The 22,773-nt window shown below is 47.5% G+C and overlaps 1 protein-coding gene across 3 annotated transcripts in view; it reads left to right on the forward strand.

Moving 5' to 3' along the window:
• The first annotated feature begins 392 nt into the window (after positions 1–392).
• Positions 393–22,773, forward strand: part of chrne (cholinergic receptor, nicotinic, epsilon) — a 54,745-nt gene continuing 32,364 nt past the window's right edge. For 2 of the 3 annotated variants that reach the window (XR_013495765.1, XM_078200881.1), the window contains exons 1-5: positions 393–555; positions 12,778–12,911; positions 15,501–15,545; positions 15,741–15,850; positions 18,186–18,341. Coding sequence is in view for 2 of the 3 variants with exons in the window: in XM_078200881.1 (XP_078057007.1) it covers positions 513–555; positions 12,778–12,911; positions 15,501–15,545; positions 15,741–15,850; positions 18,186–18,341 (488 nt within the window). In the remaining variant the exon portion in view is untranslated. Of the gene's footprint in view, positions 556–9,289; positions 9,416–12,777; positions 12,912–15,500; positions 15,546–15,740; positions 15,851–18,185; positions 18,342–22,773 lie in introns of all 3 variants that reach the window. The other variant, XM_078200882.1, reaches the window with a different exon arrangement.

Below are 22,773 nucleotides of genomic sequence, written 5' to 3' on the forward strand. Positions count from 1 at the left end.
TTGGCTATGCTAAATTCTCCCCCAGTGTACCCGAACAGGCGCCAGAATGTGGCGAATAGGGGGATTTTTACAGTAACTTCATTGCAGTGTTAATGTAAGCCTACTTGTGACACTAACAAAATAAACTTTAAACTTAACATTGTGAGTCTCTCCCTGTTAATATTCACTGCAGGTGAAATGGGCTGGGGACTTGCCGGAGTTGGTAAGCGTTGCTGTAGCTTCAGGGAGCTAGGAAAAGGGTAAGCTGAACTCTCGCAGCTTTGCTGCTTTCCCCGGGAGGCCACAGCCAGCTGTTTCGCAGCCGGATAGAGTTACCACAGGGGGGGGGGGGAGGGGGGGGGGGGAACAGGGGAAGGAGTTAATCTGCCAGCTGGCAGCCCTCAGGAACCTTCAGTGATCTGCCCAACAGCTGGGGCCTGACTGAGAGGGGAGGTGAAACCCGGTGCTGTGCAGGAAATAGCCCCTCACCGCGGGCAGAGCGGCACACTCGCGAAGGGCGCTGACCGGCTGGCATGGCCCTGCCACTTCTGCTGATCCTCTGTCTGCTGTCTGGAGGTAAGACGCATCGGCTGTCAGCTAAAATCAAACGGGAACCCGAAATGATTCCGGTGCCCCATCCTCCTCCGGCGCTGTTCCCGAGTTGGCACCGAGAGTTTCCTCGGTGGGTTTTACAATCCTTTCCTTTTGAAGGTTTTAATCCGACTGGAACTAAATCGTCACCAGTGAGCCCAAGTTGGCCAGCGGTAGGAAGGCAATGTTTTTGTGGCAGAGGTATTGGTAGGCAGTGGCTGAGGAGAGAGAATCTAATCTAATGTCCACTGGAAGATAACAGAGTTTCATTTACATCACCATGTTTCGCAGTCTCGGGCACAGCCAGGTGCCTCACTGTCACTTAAATACTTCTGAAATGTTTTCACTCTTGAGGAGCAGGGACTAATTTGTACACAGCAGGATCCCACAGAGAAGACCACATAAATCTGTTTTTTTTAAAAAAGTGATATTGTTTAGACTTCCCAATGCACGAGGCACGCTCCCTCTGTCTTTCCGTCCCCGGGAACAGGTGGCTAGGCTGGAGGCAGGGACCCTGGCTGGAGGGGGGGAGCACCCGCTCAGCTTGAAACAGGGCTGAGCGGGGGCGTCTCTTAACGACCTGCCCCGGCGAAGGATTTGCGGATTTGACCCTCATCCTGTCTTGGCTGCGTAATGAAGGCGCTGAGTCCTGGGGAGGGATTCGAACCCGGAGGTTCTGCCTCAGGGGCGCTAACCCCACTGCGCCACCAGACCTCCCAATGTTGATTGAGGGATAAATGTCTTTTTTTTAAAGCGGTACAGACGGGGAGGGAAGGTTGGGATTTGACCACTAGTCATAACAGATTATCAACTATATTACTGCAGCGTTATAGTTGTCATGTTAGCAGCAGATTTACACAGGGTAAATATTAACGGTTATGTTAACCAGCCTGTCTGAGATTGTTCTCAGGGCAGTGGGTAATTGCATTATCCGCTGGATCCTGATCAGATCCCACAACGAGCATTGGTCTCCACTGAATGGTCCGACTTCAGCCAGTTGTCCAGAATGTGGTTTGCATTTCTGTAGCCTCTCTCATACCCCTAGGATGTCCCCAAAAATGCTTTTCAGTCAATGAAGCCCCTCTTAGACGTCCAGTCTCTTGTGGAGACGAAGGAAAGGCGAGCTCGCCCAAACAGCAGTGTGATCATAACCAGATCACCTGATTTTGTGATGTTGGCTGAGGGATGAAGGTTGGCCAGGAAAACCCGCTCCCTCCCACAAAATAACGGAGGCAACATGTTTGGTGCTCACCTGGGAAGGGCAGACAGAATCTTAGTCGAAATCTGACAGTGCAGCCCTCCCCCTAAGTAATGCACTGAAGTGAGATCACTGTCGCTCTGGAGAAGCGCACAGCAGGATCCCGATAAACAGCCGTGGCGGGAATTATTGCTTGATCTGTACATTCTGTGTTCTTTCAGTCGCAGTTCCTCCTGAGGCGTGTTATAAACCACCTTTCGGAATGTCCCTGGGCATTTCAAACCTTTTCACGTTGGGTTTGGTGACATTTTCCTTCCATGTCGCTGAGCCTCTGATGAAACTCGAGTGGGAGGTCAGAGGAAATGCGGGAGGCCATTCAGCCCTTTTACACCATTTCTAGGAAGATTCAAACATGAGGAGGCCATTCAAGTTTTAAGTTTATTTATTAGTGTCACAAGGAGGCTTATATTCACACTGCAATAAAGTTGATGTGAAAATCCCCTAGTCGCCACACTCTGGTGCCTGTTCGGGTAACACTGAGGGAGAATTTAGCACGGACAGTGCACCCTAACCAGCACGGTCTTTCAGACTGTGGGAGGAAACCGGAGCACCCGGAGGAAACCCACGCAGACACGGGGAGAAGGTGCAGACTCTGCACAGACAGTGACCCAAGCCAGGGTCCCTGGCGCTGTGAGGCAGCAGTGCTAACCACTGTGAGAGGTCAGCCTCTCAAGCCTGCTTCACCGTTGAATTAGATTATGTACCTTAACTCCACTTCCTTTGATAATGCTTACTGAACAATAGTCTATCCATTTCAATTTAAAAAGCTCCAATTAACCCACAGGAGAAGGGTACCTGACTCGTACCTGCTAAAAGAAATGCTGCTTCATTTCCCTGCTAAATGATCTCGTTCCAATTTTATGGTTATGTCTCGTTAAGGTAGGGAACAGAAACCCAAAGTATGTTATGAAGTCTGACTAGACCCCAGCAGCTTTTCTATTTTGACATTAGTGTGAGGATGAGGTGTTTCACTCCAGGAGTGATTCTATTGACAAACTAGGAAACTTTTATCAAAACAAACTCTAGTTAACAATACTATAACTATAACAGATGAATTAGCTTAACTTTTACCAGTCAAAATACTTAGACATGACAAGATACAATTCTTAACTGCTAACCTATCTCTATTCAAGCAATATTCCTCTTATAGACTTAAACTCCTCTTCAAAGTCAATTAGCAATGCATAGGCTTACACGCTTGTACTTCGGCTGCCAGTCCTCAAGCCTCCAGAACACCTTTGGAGAGAGAGAGAGAGAGAGAGACAGAGAGAGAGTGAGACCTATTTTCTCCTAGCAGGTCCCAAACAGCAGCCTCCAGAGAGAGAGAGAGAGAGAGACCTCTTGCTTCTCTCAGGACCCAGCAGTAACTGCCTGCTTTTCTCTGTCTCTGTCTCCAGAGGTGTTCTGGAGGCTCGATGTTGGTTAATTATTACACTGCGGGGCAGAATGAATGTGAATGAGGTGGTCCAGTATAGAGGATCACTCCAGCCAGACATGGTGGTCAAGTGTTCCCCAGGAGGTGGTCATTATTCTGGTCGTGGGAGTTCCGAGTTTGTCTTTTCACACTCCACCTCAAAACAATTGTGGGAGGGAGTGGTGGTAGTGAGGGCTGGAGGTGGGAGGGGGGGGGCCGTGCTGGTGATGGGCATGAGGATGGTGAGAAGGTTGGTTCCACGATCCCACCAACCTGCCCTACTGTGATGGGCACTCTCTGAATCGCTGTGATACACCACACTGTGGAATGAAGGGAGCGTGTCTATGTTTCCACAGAGAATCAGCTCTTGACGGCTGCCGTGGCTATTGTTAATTTCTTTTTCCTTAATCCTTTCACTAGACGTAGGCGTCACTGGCTGGGCCCAACACTTATTGCACATCCCTAATTGCCCCTTGAACTGAGGAGCCGTGGCTGTGGGTCTGGAGTCACATGTGCAGACAAATTGGCACCGTGTAAATCAGAGCTGAATTTTAAATATACCCCTTACAAGAAATGGGTAAGGACAGCAGATATCCTTCCCTTAAGGGGACATTAGTGAACCCAAATGGGTTTTTACGACAATCGATGATAGTTTCACGGTCACCATTACTGAGACTAGCTTCCGATTCCAGATGTTATTAATAGAATTGTAAATTCCACCGGCTGTCCTGGTGGGATTCAAACCCATATCCCCCAAAGCATTAACCTTTGACATTATCACTGTGCCACCACTTCCTCTGTATATGGGGAGGCCAGCGAGATCCACACAGGGATTATATGGAATGTATGGGGTAGAAACAGGCCATTCGGCCCAGTTTCTGTATTCCTGTCTTAATTCTCCATGTGAGCCAAAGATGGAGTGAGTGCAAAGAATGATGGGACCAATTATTCCAAGTCAACAGGATCCATTCCCTCACTGCAGGGAAGATGAGCTATTTCCTGATCGCACTCTCTTACCTTCCTTCTGGTTTGATTTGATTTGATTCAAATTGTCACATGTATTAGTGTACAGTGAAAAATATTGTTTCTTGTGCGCTATACTGACAAAGCATGCCGTTCATAGAGGACATAGAGGAGAAGGAAAGGAGAGAGTGCAGAATGTAGTGTTACAGTCATAGCTAGAGTGTAGAGAAAGATCAGCTTAATATAAGGTAGATCCATTCAAAAGTCTGACAGCAGCAGGGAAGAAGCTGTTCTTGAGTCGGTTGGTAGGTGACCTCAGACTTTTGTATCTTTTTCCCGACGGAAGAAGGTGGGAGAGAGAATGCCCGGGGTGCGTGGGGTCCTTGATTATTCCTGCTTTTCCCGAGGCAGCGAGAAGTGTAGACAGAGTCAATGGATGGGGGCTGGTTTGCGTGATGGACTGGGCTTTGTGCACAACCCTTTGTAGTTTCTTGCGGTCTTGGGCAGAGCAGGAGCCATACCAAACTGTGCTACATCCAGAATGGAGCAAGGAAGAGAGAGAGAGAGAGAGAGAGAGGACCAACATTGTTTTGTAATCCTGTTGCTTTCCAACTAGGTAGCAGGTCAGCACAGGCCCTGAATGGAGACTCAGAGACACAAGAAATATGGGAGGCCATTCAGCCCCTCAAGTCAGTTCTGCTGTTCAATTGGATCATGGCTGATCGACCTGAGGAATTCGGCTGAGGGAGGGAGAGGAAGAGGAGGGCATTTAATGGCTTCTAGCATCATGGGACCTCAGAGTCTTCCTCTTACCACTCTACTGGGATCCTTTGGTCTTTTTAATTGTGGAGGTCGGGCCTTCTTGTGTTGGCCTGTTTATATTGAAGAGCTATTTTTACAGCAATATTTCATCTCTATTTAAATCTCGCAAAGAACACTCAACAAATATAGATCTGTGAAGCATTAACAAGGGTCACCTTACACCAGACACACATTCAGGGCAGGTGCTGAGAGCCAAACTTTAGCTCAACTATCTCAACAAACCCTTCTCCTCATTACAGCCTAAACACCCAGAAATGTCTCCCAGGCTAACCCCCTCCACTGTGCTACCGTTCCCAGTGTTGGTCACTGTAACAGGAGTGGTTCCTGCCGTTCACTTTAAGCTTCCCCTAAAGTTTGTACATTTTGTCATTCATCCACTGGAAGCGGGCGTCATTGGCTGGCCCAGCATTAATTACCCTGCCCTAATTGCCCCTTGAGAAAGTGGTGGGTGAGCTGCCTTCTCGAACCCGCTGCAGCCCCGTGTGGCGTAGGTACACCCACAGCGCTGTTAGGGAGGGAGTTCCAGGATTTTGACCCAGCGACAGTGAAGGAACGGACAATGTATTTCCAAGTCAGGATGGTGAGCGATTCGGAGGGGAACCTCCAGGTGGTGGTGTTCCCCATGCGTCTGTTACTATTGTCCTTCTAGATGGTAGCATCTAGATACCATCGAAGGAGTCTTGGTGAGTTCCTCAGTGCATCCTGTAGATCCATACATAGGAACACAGAACTTAGGAGCAGGAGTAGGCCATTCAGCCCTTCAAGCCTATTGCAACATTCAGTAAGACTATGATTGATTTGGTGGTGGTTCCATCTCCACTTTCCTCTCTGCCTCCTTTGCCCAGTGACTTTCTTGTTGATCAAAAATCTCTCAAACTCAGCCTCGAATGAATTCAGTGACCTGCAGCCCCTGGGGGAGAGAGAATTCCACAGACTAAACACCCTCTGTGAGAAAACATTTCTCAGCTCAGCTTTAAAAGGCGTTCACCAGTTCTAGCCCCTCCCATCCTTTGGCATGTCCGCTACGACTCTCACCAACTTTTACAGGTGCACCACAGAAAGCATTCTTTCTGGTTGTATCACAGCTTGGTCTGGGCTCCTGCTCTGCCCAAGATCGCAAGGAACTGCAAAGGGTTGTAAAAGTAAAGTTAAGTTTATTTATTAGTCACAAGTAGGCTTACATTAACACTGCAACAAAGTTACTGTGAAAATCTCCCAGTCGCCACACTCTGGCGCCTGTACGGGTAACACTGAGGGAGAATTTAGCACGGCCAATGCACCTAACCAGCACGTCTTTGAACTGTGGGAGGAAACCGGAGCACCCGGAGGAAACCCACGCAGACATGGGGAGAACGTGCAGAGTCCACACAGACAGCGACCCGAGCCGGGAATCGAACCTGGGTCCCTGACACTGTGAAACAGCAGTGCTAACCACTGTGCCACCGTGCCACCCAGTCCATCTCGCAAACTAACCCCAATCATAGAATCCTACAGTGCAGAAAGAGGCCATTCGGCCCATCGAGTCTGCACCAACCACAATCCCACCCAGGCCCTATCGACATATCCCTACATATTTACCCACTCACCCCTCTAACCTATGCATCCTGGGACACTAAGGGGCAATTTAGAATGGCCAATCAACCTAGCCCGCACATCTTTGGACTGTGGGAGGAAACCGGAGCACCTGGAGGAAACCCACGCAGACACAGAGAGAATGTGCAAACTCCACATAGACAGCGACCCGAGCCGGGATTCGAACCCACGTCCCTGGAGCTGTGAAGCAGCAGTGCTAACCACTGTGCTACCGTGCCACCCTCCTATCCACTAACTCTGTCTACACTTCCCGCTGCCTCGGGAAAAGCAGCCAGCATAATCAAGGACCCCACGCACCCCGGACATTCTCTCTTCCACCTTCTTCTGTTGGGATAAAGATACAAAAGTCTGAGGTCACGTACCAACTGACTCAAGAACAGCTTCTTCCCTGCTGCCGTCAGACTTTTGAATGGACCTACCTCGCATTAAGTTGATCTTTCTCCATACCCTAGCTATGACTGTAACTCTACATTCTGCACTCTGTCCTTTCCTTCTCTATGAACGGTATGCTTTGTCTGTATAGAAGGCAAGAAACAATACATGTGACAATAATAAATCAAATCAAATCAAATCTAATCCACCCTATCAAATCCCCCACAGGATCTTATATGTTTCAGTCAGATCACCTCATTTTCTTCTAAACCCCAAACTCTTCAACCATTCTTCATTTGCCCTATGTCCTATTGCTAAGGTTTATCTCACACAGGAATATTCAGCATTTTTCCTGTCTATGTTTGCCCTGTGAGTGCCTCCCTTCTGAACGCACCTACTTTCAAGGTAAAACATAGAAACATAGAGCAGGAGGAGGCCATTCGGCCCTTCGAGCCTGCTCCACCATTCATCACCAACATGGCTGATCGTCCAACTCAATAGCCTAATCCTGCTTTCTCCCCATAACCTTTGATCCCATTCACCCCAAGTGCTATATCCAACCGCCTCTTGAATTCAATGTTTTGGCATCAACTACTTCCTGTGGTAATGAATTCCACAGGCTCACCACCCTTTGGGTGAAGAAATGTCTCCTCATCTCCGTCCTAAATGGTCTACCCCGAATCCTCAGACTGTGACCCCTGGTTCTGGACTCCCCCACCATCGGGAACATCCTCCCTGCATCTACCCTGTCTAGTCCTGTTAGAATTTTATAAATCTCTATGAGATTCCCCCCCCTCATTCATCTGAACTCCAGTGAAAACAATCCTAACCTGGTCAATCTCTCCTCACACATCAGTCCCGCCATCCCTGGAATCAGCCTGGTAAACCTTCGCTGCACTCCCTCCAGAGCAAGAACATCCTTCCTCAGAAAAGGAGACCAAAACTGCACACAATACTCTCGGTGTGGCCTCACCAAGGCCCTGTATAATTGCAACAACACATCCCTGCTCCTGTACTCGAAACCTCTCGCAATGAAGGCCGACATACCATTTGCCTTCTTTACCGCCTGCTGCACCTGCATGCACGTTTGGGGTGGTATATTGGCACAGTGGTTAGCACTGCTGCTTCACAGTGCCACGGACCCGGGTTCAATTCCCAGTTTGGGTCACTGTCTGTGTGGAATTTGCACGTTCTCCCCGTGTCTGCATGGGTTTCCTCTGGGTGCTCCGGTTTCCTCCCACAGTCCAAAGATGTGCGGGTTAGGTGGATTGGCCATGCTAAATTGCCCCTTAGTGTCAGGGGACTAGCTAGGGTAAATATGTGGGGTTACGGAGATTGGGGCTGGGTGTGATTGTGGGCGGTGCAGACTCGATGGGCCGAATGGTCTCGTTCTCCACTGTAAGGATTCCATGATTCTATGAAGACAGAATTTCCATTTCCAACAAACCTGTCAGGACTCCAGGGAGTCCCGGAGAAAAGTACAGCCAATAGACTCTGAGGTAATGTCAGAACCAGCAGTCGATAGGTCGGCAGTAACCTTCCACGAACAGCAACGTGATAATGAGCAGATCATCAGATTATTTTGATGATGTTGGCGGGGAGATGAATATGGCCCAAGGCTCTGGAGAGAACTCCCACAAAGAGTCCAAGTTCCTCGGTGTTTTACCTCAAGCTTCTTACAACTCTTACCAACGGCTCCAAGTGTGTTGGTGACCAGCGCTGGAAGCCTTGTTCAATAATCAGCTTGACGCTACAAACACTTCCAATGTCACGCACGGCAAGAGAAACTCCAACTGTCTGAATAACTCGCATCCAATCACTGACCGCTGATCCAGAGGAACTGGAGGTTAAGAACATAAGAACTAGGAGCAGGAGTAGGCCATCTGGTCCCTCGAGCCTGCTCCGCCATTCAATGAGATCATAGCTGATCTTTTTGTGGACTCAGCTCCACTTACCCGCCCGCTCACCATAACCCTTAATTCCTTTACTGTTCAAAAATCTATCTATCCTTGCCTTAAAAACATTCAATGAGGTAGCCTCAACTGGGCAGGGAATTCCACTGATTCACAACCCTTTGGGTGAAGAAGTTCCTCCTCAACTCAGTCCGAAATCTGCTCCGCCTTATTTTGAGGCTATGCCCCCCTAATTCGGGTAACCATTTTTTTTCCCTCTAATTCGGGTAACCATTGAGTTTGCAAAGACCTCATTAGCACCTCCTTCAATTTCATCCTGAGGTTTTTCAATATTCATACCTCTGCCGCTGCTCCTTTTGGTAAAACCTGGCACTTATCTTTCAGGTATGTCACGGGATGTGAGTTTCCCAGGAAGAGGATGAGCAGTTTTTAGACAGATCAGAAGAGTACATTGTCCCACTAACAGGAAACACCTCAGTTCGGCGGTTGCACTATCCAGGGAGGACATGCGTATGTTAATCTTTACAAGGGGACAGAACCATCAAAGGGAAACATTAACGTCCTTGCCAACTTTTCATGGAAGCTGGGAAGCAGATTCCACCTAGCAGCCGGTCCTAGCTCGCAGACCAGAAGCAAGAGTGCAGAAACCTTTGTGCAGGCAATTAGAACCCACGTCTTCATCAGATGGAGGATGAGATGCTTCAGTGTGATTTGGACCGGCTGAGTGTTTGGGCATGTGCATAGCAGATGGATAAATGTGAGGTTATCCACTTTGGTAGCAATAATAGAAAGACAGATTATTACTTGAATGAGTATAAATTGAGAGAGGTGGATACTCAATGAGACCTTGGTGTCCTTGTGCATCAGTTGCTGAAAGTAAGCGCGCAGGTACAGCAGGCAGTGAAGAAGGCAAATTGTATGTTGGCCTTCATAGCGAGAGGATTTGAGTATAGGGATAGGGATGTTTTGCTGCAATTGTACAGGGCGTTGGAGAGGCCACACCTGGAATATCGTGTGCAGTTTTGGTGTCCTTATCTGAGGAAGGATGTTCTTGCTATAGAGGGAGTACAGCGAAGGTTTACCAGGCTGATTCCTGGGATGGCAGGTCTGTCAGATGAGGAGAGACTAAGTTGGTTAGGATTATATTCACTGAAGTTTAGAAGAGTGAGGGGGGATCTCATAGAAACTTATAAAATTCTAAAAGGGTTAAGACAGGGTAGGTTCAGAAAGAATGTTCCCGATGGTGGAGGAGTCCAGAACTAGGGGGTCACAGTTTGAGGATAAGGGGTAAACCTTTTAGGACTGAGGTGAGGAGAAATTTCTTCACCCAGAGGGTGGTGAATGTGTGGAATTCACTCCCACAGAAAGTAGTTGAGACCAAAACATTGTGTGATTTCAAGAAGAAATTAGATATAACTCTTAGAATCATAGAATCCTACAGTGCAGAAGGAGGCCATTCAGCCCATTGAGTCTGCATCGACTACAATCCCACCCAGGCCCTATCCCCATAACCCCATTCATTTACTCAAGCAAGTCTCCCTGACACTAAGGGGCAAATTAGCATGTCCAATCCACCTAACCCGCACATCTTTGGACTTTGGGAGAAAACCGGAGCACCCGGAGGAAACCCATGCAGACACGGGGAGAACGAACAGACTCCACACAGACAGTGACCCAAGCCGGGAATCGAACCCGGGTCCCTGGAGCTGTGAGGCAGCAGTGCTAACCACTGCTCTTGGGGCTAAAGGGATTGAGGGATATGGCGGGGGAAGGGGGAATCAGGATATTGAATTCGATGATCAGCTATGATCAAAATGAATGGCGGAGCAGGCTCGAATGGCCTACTCCTATGTTTCTATGTTTCAAACCTAGAAGAGATGTTCCCAGAATAACTCTTCAATCGTGTACGGTTTGGTAACTATAAGCTGGGCTTTACGTATGGATCTATTGAAGTGGATGTTGTTTGGGAACAGGGAAGTTCTGAAAGATTTCAGAGCTGATCAACATACATCAGATAGCAAAGGGTAATTTCTACATAAGTGGTGTGGGTGTGTTTAGTAACTGCCTTAGATTATTATAGTCCTGTTCATGTATATGTGTCTTTTCTTTATTGTGATAAATAGTCTTTAGTAAGTGTTATACTATGACTGGGCTGGTTAATTTTTCACTGGGTCTCAGACGTACCTTGTCACACTATTCTCGTAAACAAAATTATATTTTTTTTATTCATTCGTGGGACACGGGCATCGCTGGCTGACCAGCATTTATTGCCCATCCCTAATTGCCCTGGAGAGCAGTTGAGAGTCAACCACATTGCTGCGGTTCTGGAGTCACATGTAGGCCAGACCGGGTAAGGATGGTGGATTTCCTTCCCTAAAGGACATTAGTGAACCAGGTGGGTTTTCCCGACAATCGACAATGGTTTCATCAGCAAATTCTTAATTGCAGATTTTTTAAAAAATGAATTCCAATTCCACTATGGCAGGATTCGAACCCAGGTCCCAGAGAATTACGTGTGTTCCTGGATTGATAGTCAAGTGATAATGCCACTAGTCCATCACTTCTCCATCACGTAGCACCACGGACCAGTGTTCCAGGTTGGGACTCCCTCACAGATAAGATGTGCTGGGTTCGTGACAATGTGCCAGTCCCTTATATGGGTGTAGTCGTAACGTCACTAGACTTGTAATCCAGAAGTCCTATTGGTCTGAAGGAAACATGGCTTCAAATCCCACCACGGCAGCTAGTGGAATTTAAATGCAATTAAAAAAAGCTGGTCTCAGTAATGGGGACATAGAACATAGAACAGTACAGCACAGAACAGGCCCTTCGGCCCATGATGTTGTGCCGAGCTTTATCTGAAACCAAGATCAAGCTATCCCACTCCCTATCATCCTGGTGTGCTCCATGTGCCTATCCAATAACCACTTAAATGTTCCTAAAGTGTCTGACTCCACTATCACTGCAGGCAGTCCATTCCACACCCCAACCACTCTCTGCGTAAAGAACTTACCTCTGATATCCTTCCGATATCTCCCACCATGAACTCTATAGTTATGCCCCCTTGTAATAGCTCCATCCACCCGAGGAAATAGTCTTTGAACGTTCACTCTATCTATCCCCTTCATCATTTTATAAACCTCTATTATCAGCCTCCTCCGCTCCAGAGAGAACAGCCCTAGCTCCCTCAACCTTTCCTCATGTGACCTACCCTCCAAACCAGGCAGCATCCTGGTGAATCTCCTCTGCACTCTTTCCAGCGCTTCCACATCCTTCTTATAGTGAGGTGACCAGAACTGCACACAATACTCCAAATGTGGTCTCACCAAGGTCCTGTACAGTTGCAGCATAACCCCACGGCTCTTAAACTCCAACCCCCTGTTAATAAAAGCTAACACACTATAGGCCTTCTTCACAGCTCTATCCACTTGAGTGGCAACCTTTAGAGATCTGTGGATATGGACCCCAAGATCTCTCTGTTCCTCCACAGTCTTCAGAACCCTACCTTTGACCCTGTAATCCACATTTAAATTAGTCCTTCCAAAATGAATCACCTCACATTTATCAGGGTTAAACTCCATTTGCCATTTGACCTTAAAACAAATGGCAAAAAAAGCATCTGGTTCATCAATGTGAACAAGAAAATCTGCCATCCTTACCCCGTTTGGTCTACATGTGACTCCAGACAATCACAGCAATGTGATTGGCTCTTAACTGCCCCCTCTGAAATGTTCTCACAAGCCACTTTGTTGAAGGGCAATTAGAGATGGGCAACATGTGCTGGCCTTACCAGCGACACCCGCATCCCATGAGAGAATCAATAAAAACCAAGCTGGAAATCTGAAATGAATTCACCTCTACTTCATCTACAGCGAGTTGCAATGTGGAAGAAAAGCTTTTGGATACGTTGATGGCCAACTATGACAAGAGAATCTTTCCGGCCAAGTTCTACGGGGACATTATTGATGTGACACTGAAGCTTACGCTAACCAATCTCATCTCATTGGTAAGGAAATTCTTTGCAAATGCATTAAAGTGTCAACATTCCCTGAATTTTGAGACCACTCGGCCCCTTGTTTTGCTAGTATGAAACCTCTTTACACATTTGGACACAGTCAACTAACTCAACTCACCGAACCCATCCAATGTGATTGGTTCAACGACAACAAATGTAAGATCCTTGAGGGGCTTCTTGACAGGGTTGATGTGGAGAGGATGTTTCCCCTTGTGTGAGAACCTAAAATCATAGAATCCCTGCAGTGCAGGAGATCATTTGGCCCATCAAGCCTGCACCGACAACAATCCCACCCAGGCCCGATCCCTGTGACCCCACATACTTAACCCTGCTAATCCCCCTGACATTAAGGGGTGATTTAGCATAGCCAATCCACCTAACCGCCACATCTTTGGACACTAAGGGGCAATTTAGCATGGCCAATCCAAATAACCTCCACATCTTTGGACACTAAGGGGCAATTTAGCATGGCCAATTCAAATAACCTCCACATCTTTGTACACTAAGGGGCAATTTAGCATGGCCAATCCAAATAACCTCCACATCTTTGTACACTAAGGGGCAATTTAGCATGGCCAATCCAAATAACCTCCACATCTTTGGACACTAAGGGGCAATTTAGCATGGCCAATCCACCTAACCTCCACATCTTTGGACACTGAGGGAGAATTTAGCATGGCCAATCCACCTAACCTACACATCTTTGGACTGTGGGAGGAAACCAAAGCACCCGGAGGAAACCCAAGCAGGCACAAGAATGGGAAGGCGATGGGCTTGGGGTATTATCACTAGACTATGAATCCAGAAACTCAGCTAATGTTCTGGGGACCCGGGTTCGAATCCCGCCACGGCAGATAGTGGAAATTGAACTCAATAAAAAATATCTGGAATTAAGAATCTACTGATGACCATGAAACCATTGCTGATTGTCAGAAAATCCCATCTGGTTCACTAATGCTGTTTGGGAAGGAAATCTGCCATCCTTACCCGGTCTGGCCTACAGGTGACTCCAGAGCCACAGCAATGTGGTTGACTCTGAATACCCTTGGACAACTAGGAATGGCCAATAAATGCTGGCCAGCTAGCGATGCTTTCTACTTCATCCCCATTGATGTAGACAGGAGCATGTTCTCCTTTACACTTCCAGAAGTCGATGACAATCTCCTTCATTTTGTTGACATTGAGGGAGAGATTATTGTTGCCGCACCAGTTCACCAGATTCTCTATCTCATTCCTGTGCTCTGTCTCGTCATTGTTTGAGACCTGACCCACTACGGTGATGTCGTCAGCAAACTTGAAAATTGAGTTGGAGAGGAATTTGGCCGCAGTCATAGGTGTATAAGGAATATAGTAGGGGCTGAGAACACAGTCTTGTGGGGCACCGGTGTTGAGGATGATCGTGGAGGAGGTGTTGTTGCCTATCCTTACTGGTTGTGGTCTGTGGTGGAGCGGGCTTGAGGAGCTGAATGTTCAGAACGATTCAATCACGCCAATGTGATACAATGCAGCACGGTGGCACAATGGTTAGCACTGCTGCCTCACAGTGCCAGGGACCCAGGGCAGCACGGTGGCACAGTGATTAGCACTGCTGCCTCACAGCACCAGGGTCCCGGGGCAGCACGGTGGCACAATGGTTAGCACTGCTGCCTCACAGTGCCAGGGACCCAGGGCAGCACGGTGGCACAGTGATTAGCACTGCTGCCTCACAGCACCAGAGACCCAGGGCAGCACGGTGGCACAGTGATTAGCACTGCTGCCTCACAGCGCCAGGGTCCCGGGGCAGCACGGTGGCACAATGGTTAGCACTGCTGCCTCACAGCGCCAGGGTCCCGGGGCAGCACGGTGGCACAGTGGTTAGCACTGCTGCCTCACAGCGCCAGGGACCCAGGGCAGCACGGTGGCAGAGTGGTTAGCACTGCTGCCTCACAGCGCCAGGGTCCCGGGGCAGCACGGTGGCACAGTGGTTAGCACTGCTGCCTCACAGCGCCAGGGTCCCGGGGCAGCACGGTGGCACAGTGGTTAGCACTGCTGCCTCACAGCACCAGGGACCCAGGTTCGATTCCCAGCCTTGGGTCACCGTCTGTGTGGGGTCTACACATACTCCCCTGTGTCTGCGTGGGTTTCCTCCTGATGCCAAAGATGTGTGGGTTAGGTGGATAATGTTAAAAGATGTGTAGGTCAGGTGAATTGGCCATGCTAAATTGTCCTTTAGTGTCCAAAGATGTGCAGGTTAGGTGGATTGACCATGCTAAATTGCCCCTTAGTGTCTAAGACATCCTGGTTAGGTGCATTGGCCATGCTAAATTCTCCCTCAATGTTACCCGAATAGGTGCCGGAGTGTGGCGAGTGGGGGACTTTCACAGTAACTTCATTGCAGTGTTAATGTAAGCCTACCTGTGACATTAATATATAAATAAATTGTCGATAAACTGCATGGAAGCCCTGATGGTGTAAAGATGATAAGTGTGATATCAATAGGGAAACGTGACTCAGTGTCCTTAGTTTCCAAATGTGCGAAATGTCTGCCATCAGGAACCTTACAAAGACTCGCAGTGACACCTATTCTCTGCTCTTAAACAGAATGAAAAGGAGGAGACGCTGGCGACAAATGTTTGGGTTGAAATTGTAAGTATTACTGAGCCGGTCGAATTCACTGACCTATCATGGTGACTGTGGAGTGACGAGATTAAAGTTGGAGTAACTTCATGCATGTTATTAAAGTTGAGAGTTGATACAGCTGAGGGCAGGGGAATGAGTTTCTGTTTTACATGTTGTTTTGAAGCAGGGTGATGATGTCTCTGTGTTCCCTATCTTTAACAGCAATGGCACGATTATCGCTTGTCGTGGAACACATCTGATTATGATGGCGTTGAACTGGTCAGAATCCCTTCCCCCATGGTCTGGCTCCCTGAAATCGTGCTTGAGAACAAGTGAGTATCTGAATCATGTGGTTTCACTCGATGCTCACTATTATCCTGTTACACACTGAGTGTGGCACACACTCCCTGCTCACTATTATCCTGTTACACACTGAGTGTGACACACACTCCCTGCTCACTATTATCCTGTTACACACTGAGTGTGGCACACACTCCCTGCTCACTATTATCCTGTTACAGACTGAGTGTGGCACACTCCCTGCTCACTATTACCGAGTGACACGCACTCCCTGCTCACTATTACCCTGTTACACACATAGAACATAGAACATAGAACATAGAACATTACAGCGCAGAACAGGCCCTTCGGCCCACGATGTTGCACCGACCAGTTAAAAAAAAAAACTGTGACCCTCCAACCTAAACCAATTTCTTTTCGTCCATGAACCTATCTACGGATCTCTTAAACGCCCCCAAACTAGGCGCATTTACTACTGATGCTGGCAGGGCATTCCAATCCCTCACCACCCTCTGGGTAAAGAACCTACCCCTGACATCGGTTCTATAACTACCCCCCCTCAATTTAAAGCCATGCCCCCTCGTGCTGGATTTCTCCATCAGAGGAAAAAGGCTATCACTATCCACCCTATCTAAACCTCTAATCATCTTATATGTTTCAATAAGATCCCCTCTTAGCCGCCGCCTTTCCAGCGAAAACAATCCCAAATCCCTCAGCCTCTCCTCATAGGATCTCCCCTCCATACCAGGCAACATCCTGGTAAACCTCCTCTGCACCCTCTCCAAAGCCTCCACATCCTTCCTGTAATGTGGGGACCAGAACTGCACACAGTACTCCAAGTGCGGCCGCACCAGAGTTGTGTACAGTTGCAACATAACGCTACGACTCCTAAATTCAATCCCCCTACCAATAAACGCCAAGACACCATATGCCTTCTTAACAACCTTATCTACTTGATTCCCAACTTTCAGGGATCTATGCACACATACACCTAGATCCCTCTGCTCCTCCACACTATTCAAAGTCCTCCCGTTAGCCCTATACTCAACACATCTGTTATTCCTACCAAAGTGAATTACCTCACACTTCTCCGCATTAAACTCCATCCGCCACCTCTCGGCCCAACTTTGCAACCTGTCTAAGTCTTCCTGCAAACTACGACACCCTTCCTCACTGTCTACCACACCACCGACTTTGGTGTCATCAGCAAATTTGCTAATCCACCCAACTATACCCTCATCCAGATCATTAATAAATATTACAAACAGCAGTGGCCCCAAAACAGATCCCTGAGGTACACCACTTGTAACCGCACTCCATGATGAATATTTACTATCAACCACCACCCTCTGTTTCCTATCCTGCTCACCATTATCTTGTATAACATTGTGTAACACATTCCCAGCTCACTATTATGGAGTAACACACAGTCTCAGCTCACTACTACCAAGTGACACACTCCCAGCTCATTATTGTCCTGTATAACACTGTGTAACACACTCCCAGCTCACTATTATGGGGTGTGATACACACTCCCTGCTCACTATTATGGGGTGACACACCCTCCTAACTCACTATTATTCTGTGTAACACTGTGTAACACACTCCCTTCCCACTACTACCAGTGACACATACTCCTAGCTCACTATTATCCTATATAATAGAGTGTGACACACATTCCCAGCTCACTATTATCCTGTAATACACTGAGTGTGACACACACTCCCAGCTCACTATTATTCTGTATAATACTGAGTGTGACACACATTCCCAGCTCACTATTATCCTGTATAATACTGAGTGTGACACACCCCCCAAGCTCACTATTATCCTGTAATACACTGAGTGTGACACGCACTCCCAGCTCACTATTATCCTGTATAATACTGAGTATGACACACACTCCCTGCTCACTATTATCCTGTATAACACTGTGTAACACACTCCTTGCTCACAATTACCGGGTGATGCACACCCCCAGCTCACGATTATCCTGTATAACACTGTGTAACACACTCCTTGCTCACAATTACCGGGTGATACACACTCCCAGCTCACGATTATCCTGTATAACACTGTTTAACACACTCCCAGATCACGATTGTCCTGTTAAAAAACTGTGTGGTACATTCCCTGCTCACTATTACCGAGTGACAAGCACTCCCAGCTCACTATTATCCTGTATAATACTGAGTGTAACATACTCCCTGCTCACTATTACGGGGTGACACTCATTTCCAGCTCATTATTATCCTGTATAACACTGAGTGTAACGCACACAGCTCACTATTAGTGTGTGAATCTATAAGAATGCTGTAACATTTTATGGTGCTCTGGGTGTTAAGTTTTCCTCCTTCCTCCCTACAGTGTTGATGGTCAGTTTGAAATCGCTTACTACGCAAATGTTCTTGTCTACAACACTGGCAGCATCTACTGGCTGCCGCCCGCTATCTATCGCAGTGCCTGTCCAATTGCAGTGACTTATTTCCCGTTCGACTGGCAGAACTGTTCCCTCATCTTCAGGTAGGTGTCCAAGGCAAGCTTTAGATTCCTAATCAAGAGGAAGAGGCGATGGCCTCGTGGTACGGTCGCTAGACTATTAATCCAGAAACCCAGCTAATGTTCTGGGGGACCCGGGTTCGAATCCCGCCACGGCAGACGGTGGAATTTGAATTCAATAAAAAAAAACCTGGAATTAAGAATCTACTGATGACCCATTGTTGATTGTCAGGAAAAACCCATCTGGGTTCACTAATGTCGCTTTAGGGAAGGAAATCTGCCGTCCTTACCCGGTCTGGCCTACATGTGACTCCAGAGCCACAGAAATAGGTTTAACCCTCAACTGCCCTCTGAAATGGCCCAGCGAGACACTCAGTTCAAGGGGCAATTAGGGATGGGCAGTAAACGCTGGGTCCAGCCCAGCGACGCCCGTGTCCCATGACTGAATAAAAAAGAAGTGAGTTAATAACCCCGGAAGAGCAGACAGATTTCCTCTTCCGTTGTTACTCAAACCTCCGCTGGTCGCGCTGGCCACAGCCGCTGGCTACTCAGTCACAGTCTCGAAGATATTCAATTCTTTTAGTCAACTGAATGTCCAAAAAAAAATCTGTTTTCGCTGCTGAATGCAGCAGTTTGAGGTTTTTTTTTGTCAGAAAATTTGCATTTCTGTAGTGCCTTTCACAACCTCAGAGTCCTCTGAAGAGCTTTGGAGCCAATCTTGAGCGTATTGGAACAGAGGAACACAGGAATTAGGAGCAGAAGTGGGAAAATTCAGCCCTTCGAGCCTGCTCCGCCATTCAATCAGATCATGGCTGATCTCTTCCTGGTCTCAAACACACCTCTCCACCTGTTCCCCATATCCCTTTTTTTTACTGGAAATATATCTATCTCCTTCTTATAGAACATAGATAGAACATAGAACAGTACAGCACAGAACAGGCCCTTCGGCCCACGATGTTGTGCCGAGCTTTATCTGAAACCAAGATCAAGCTATCCCACTCCCTATCATCCTGGTGTGCTCCATGTGCCTATCCAATAACCTCTCAAATGTTCCTAAAGTGTCTGACTCCACTATCACTGCAGGCAGTCCATTCCACACCCCAACCACTCTCTGCGTAAAGAACCTACCTCTGATATCCTTCCTATATCTCCCACCATGAACCCTATAGTTATGCCCCCTTGTAATAGCTCCATCCACCCCAAGAAATAGTCTTTGAACGTTCACTCTATCTATCCCCTTCAACATTTTATAAACCTCTATTAAGTCTCCCCTTAGCCTCCTTCGCTCCAGAGAGAACAGCCCGAGCTCCCTCAACCTTTCCTCATGTGACCTACCCTCCAAACCAGGCAGCATCCTGGTGAATCTCCTCTGCACTCTTTCCAGCACTTCCACATCCTTCTTATAGTGAGGTGACCAGAACTGCACACAATATTCCAAATGTGGTCTCACCAAGGTCCTGTACAGTTGCAGCATAACCCCACGGCTCTTAAACTCCAACCCCCTGTTAATAAAAGCTAACACACTATAGGCTTTTGTGGTGAACCATAGTTGGTTACCACTATGAGTACTGAACCATAGATGGTCAGCACTATGGGTGTTTGTAGATATGTTACTGTTGTCACTGTTGGGGTTAGGGTTGGGCTGTTCGACCTGTTGATATTGTTCTGTGGTACACTCCAGTTGGCTCCGCCTACCTGGAGGAGTATAAAGGTCACTGCACTGCCTGGTGACCCTTTAGTCTGGGATTGTATTGTATATAGTGTGCTCCATTCTTGTTAGTAATAAAAGCCTTTATTTCCCGGGTACGATCTAGCCTCCCGAATGATTTAATCGCGCATCAGCCTTCTTCACAGCTCTATCCACTTGAGTGGCAACCTTTAGAGATCTGTGGATATGAACTCAAGATCTCTCTGTTCCTCCAGTCTTCAGAACCCTACCTTTGACCCTGTAATCCACATTTAAATTAGTCCTACCAAAATGAATCACCTCACATTTATCAGGGTTAAACTCCATTTGCCATTTTTCAGCCCAGCTTTGCATCCTATCTATGTCTCTTTGCAGCCTACAACAGCCCTCCACCTCATCCACTACTCCACCAATCTTGGTGTCATCATCTTGAAACCATTCAACGATTGACTCCACCGCGCTATGGGGCAGCGAGGTCCACAAATTCACCACCTTCTGCCAGAAGTAGTTCTGACTCATCTCAGTTTTAAATCTATCGTCTCTCAATCTATACTATGGTGGCACAGTGGTTAGCACTGTGGGGGTTAGTTTATGAGGAGAGATTGAGTAGACTGGGTCTGTACTCATTGGAGTTTAGAAGGCTGAGGGGAGATCTTATAGAGACATATAAGATAATGAAGGGGCTCGACAGGGTAGAGGCAGAGAGATTCTTTCCACTTAGAAAGGAAACAAGAACTAGAGGACACAGCCTCAAAATAAGGGGGAGTCAGTTTAGGACAGAGTTGAGGAGGAACTTCTTCTCTCAGAGGGTAGTGAATCTCTGGAATTCTCTGCCCATTGAAGCAGTGGAGGCTATCTCGTTAAATATGTTTAAGTCACAGATAGATAGATTTCTGATCAATAAGAGAATTAAGGGTTATGGGGAGCGGGCGGGTAAGTGGAACTAAACCCACTATCAGATCAGCCATTATCTTATTGAATGGCGGGGCAGGCTCGAGGGGCTAGATGGCCTACTCCTGCTCCTATTTCTTATGTTCTTATGTTCTTACTGCTCCAGGGAAGGTTCGATTCCCAGCTTGGGTCACTGTCTGTGCGGAGTTTGCATGTTCTCCCCGTGTCTGCGTGGGTTTCCTCCAACTGCTCCAGTTTCCTCCCACAGTCCGAAAGACGTGCTGGTTAGGGTGCATTGGCCGTGCTAAATTCTCCCTCAGTGTTACCCGAACAGGCGCCGGAGCGTGGCGACTAGGGGATTTTTGCACTAACTTCATTGCAGTGTTAACGTGAGCCTACTTGTGACACTAATAAATAAAACACGGGGGAGAACGTGCGAACTCCACCCAGACAGTGAGCTGAGGCTGTAATCGAACCCAGGTCTCTGGCGCTATGAGGCAACAGTGTTAACCCACTATGCCACCTTACTGCCCACTAATGGCAGCTAGACTCACAACTGCAGAAATCTCAGTTCTTTTTTCCCTTGCTCGGGAAGAGAACCTCGCCTGATAATATAGGCAATGAGTCATAGAGGATAGTAAACTGGGTGAGGGGGGGAGGGGGGGGAATGTCTTCACATCCTGTAGAAATTCCAACACATTCAGGCTGTCATTAAATCCCCTCGCAACTGTAAACTGACCCGAGCTGGTTGTATAGTGAAACGGAAGCTGGAGATTGAATTCCTTCCAGTCAATGGTAGCCAAGTACGTGAACTTACTAAAAATGTCTTGTTAATTGCTTGTTACCGGATATATCTGCCAGGTTGTTGGATTAGAAACTTGGTGAGACCACACTTGGAGAACTGTGATATCGAGGAGTCGGAGGAGCTTCAATAAAGCTTTTACAAAACTGACACCACTTACCAGGAAAAGGACGTTCGGGCTGGGTCCCTGGAACGGGGGAACACTGGGGGGGTGAAGATGCAGAGAGAGTGCTTTTTGTCGGGTTCATGCAGAGAGATTGTTTCCATTCGTCGATAGGGCAAAACCAGACAGCAGTGTCAACCAAGTTGGAGTTTCAAAAGAAAGGGCATAGGTTTAAGGTGCGAGGGGCAAGGTTTAAAGGAAATGCACAAGGCAGGTTAGTTTACACAGAGGGTGGTGGGTGCCTGGAACTCGCTACTGGGTGAGGTAATGGAAGCAGATACGATGGTGACTTTTAAGGGGCCTCTGGACATATAAATGAATAGGATGGGAATGGAGGGATATGGTCTCCGGAAGGGTAGGGGGTTTGAGTTCAGACAGGCAGCATGGTCGGTGCAGGCTTGGAGGGCCGAAGGGCCGGTTCCTGTGTTGTAATTTTCTTTGTTCTTTGATCTTTGAAACATTTTCACCCACAGACTGGCGAGAATGAAGAGGCAGATTAAGAGACAGCTAGATTTTTAAATTATACAGGGGATGTGGTCATCCATCGTCCATCCCTAACTGCCCCTTGAACTCAGTGGTTTGTCAGGCCATTTCAGAGGGGCATTAAAGAGTCAATCAACCACATTGCTGTGACTCTGGAGTTACATGTAGGCCAGACCGGGTAATGATGGCAGATTTCCTTCCCCGAAGGGGACATTAGTAAACCAGATGGGTTTTTCCAACAATCGACAACGGTTTCATGGTTATCAGTAGATTCTTAATTCCAGATATTGTTTATTAAATTCAAATTACACCATCTGGCATGGCGGGATTCGAACCCAGGTCCCCAGGGCATTATAATAGGATTATTAATCCAGTGACAATACCATTAGGCCACTGCCTGACCCGTAAGATAAGCACATGAAGGAGAAAG

The sequence above is a fragment of the Mustelus asterias genome, chromosome 31 (assembly GCF_964213995.1).
Source record: "Mustelus asterias chromosome 31, sMusAst1.hap1.1, whole genome shotgun sequence".
In the NCBI taxonomy this organism is placed as follows: domain Eukaryota; kingdom Metazoa; phylum Chordata; class Chondrichthyes; order Carcharhiniformes; family Triakidae; genus Mustelus; species Mustelus asterias.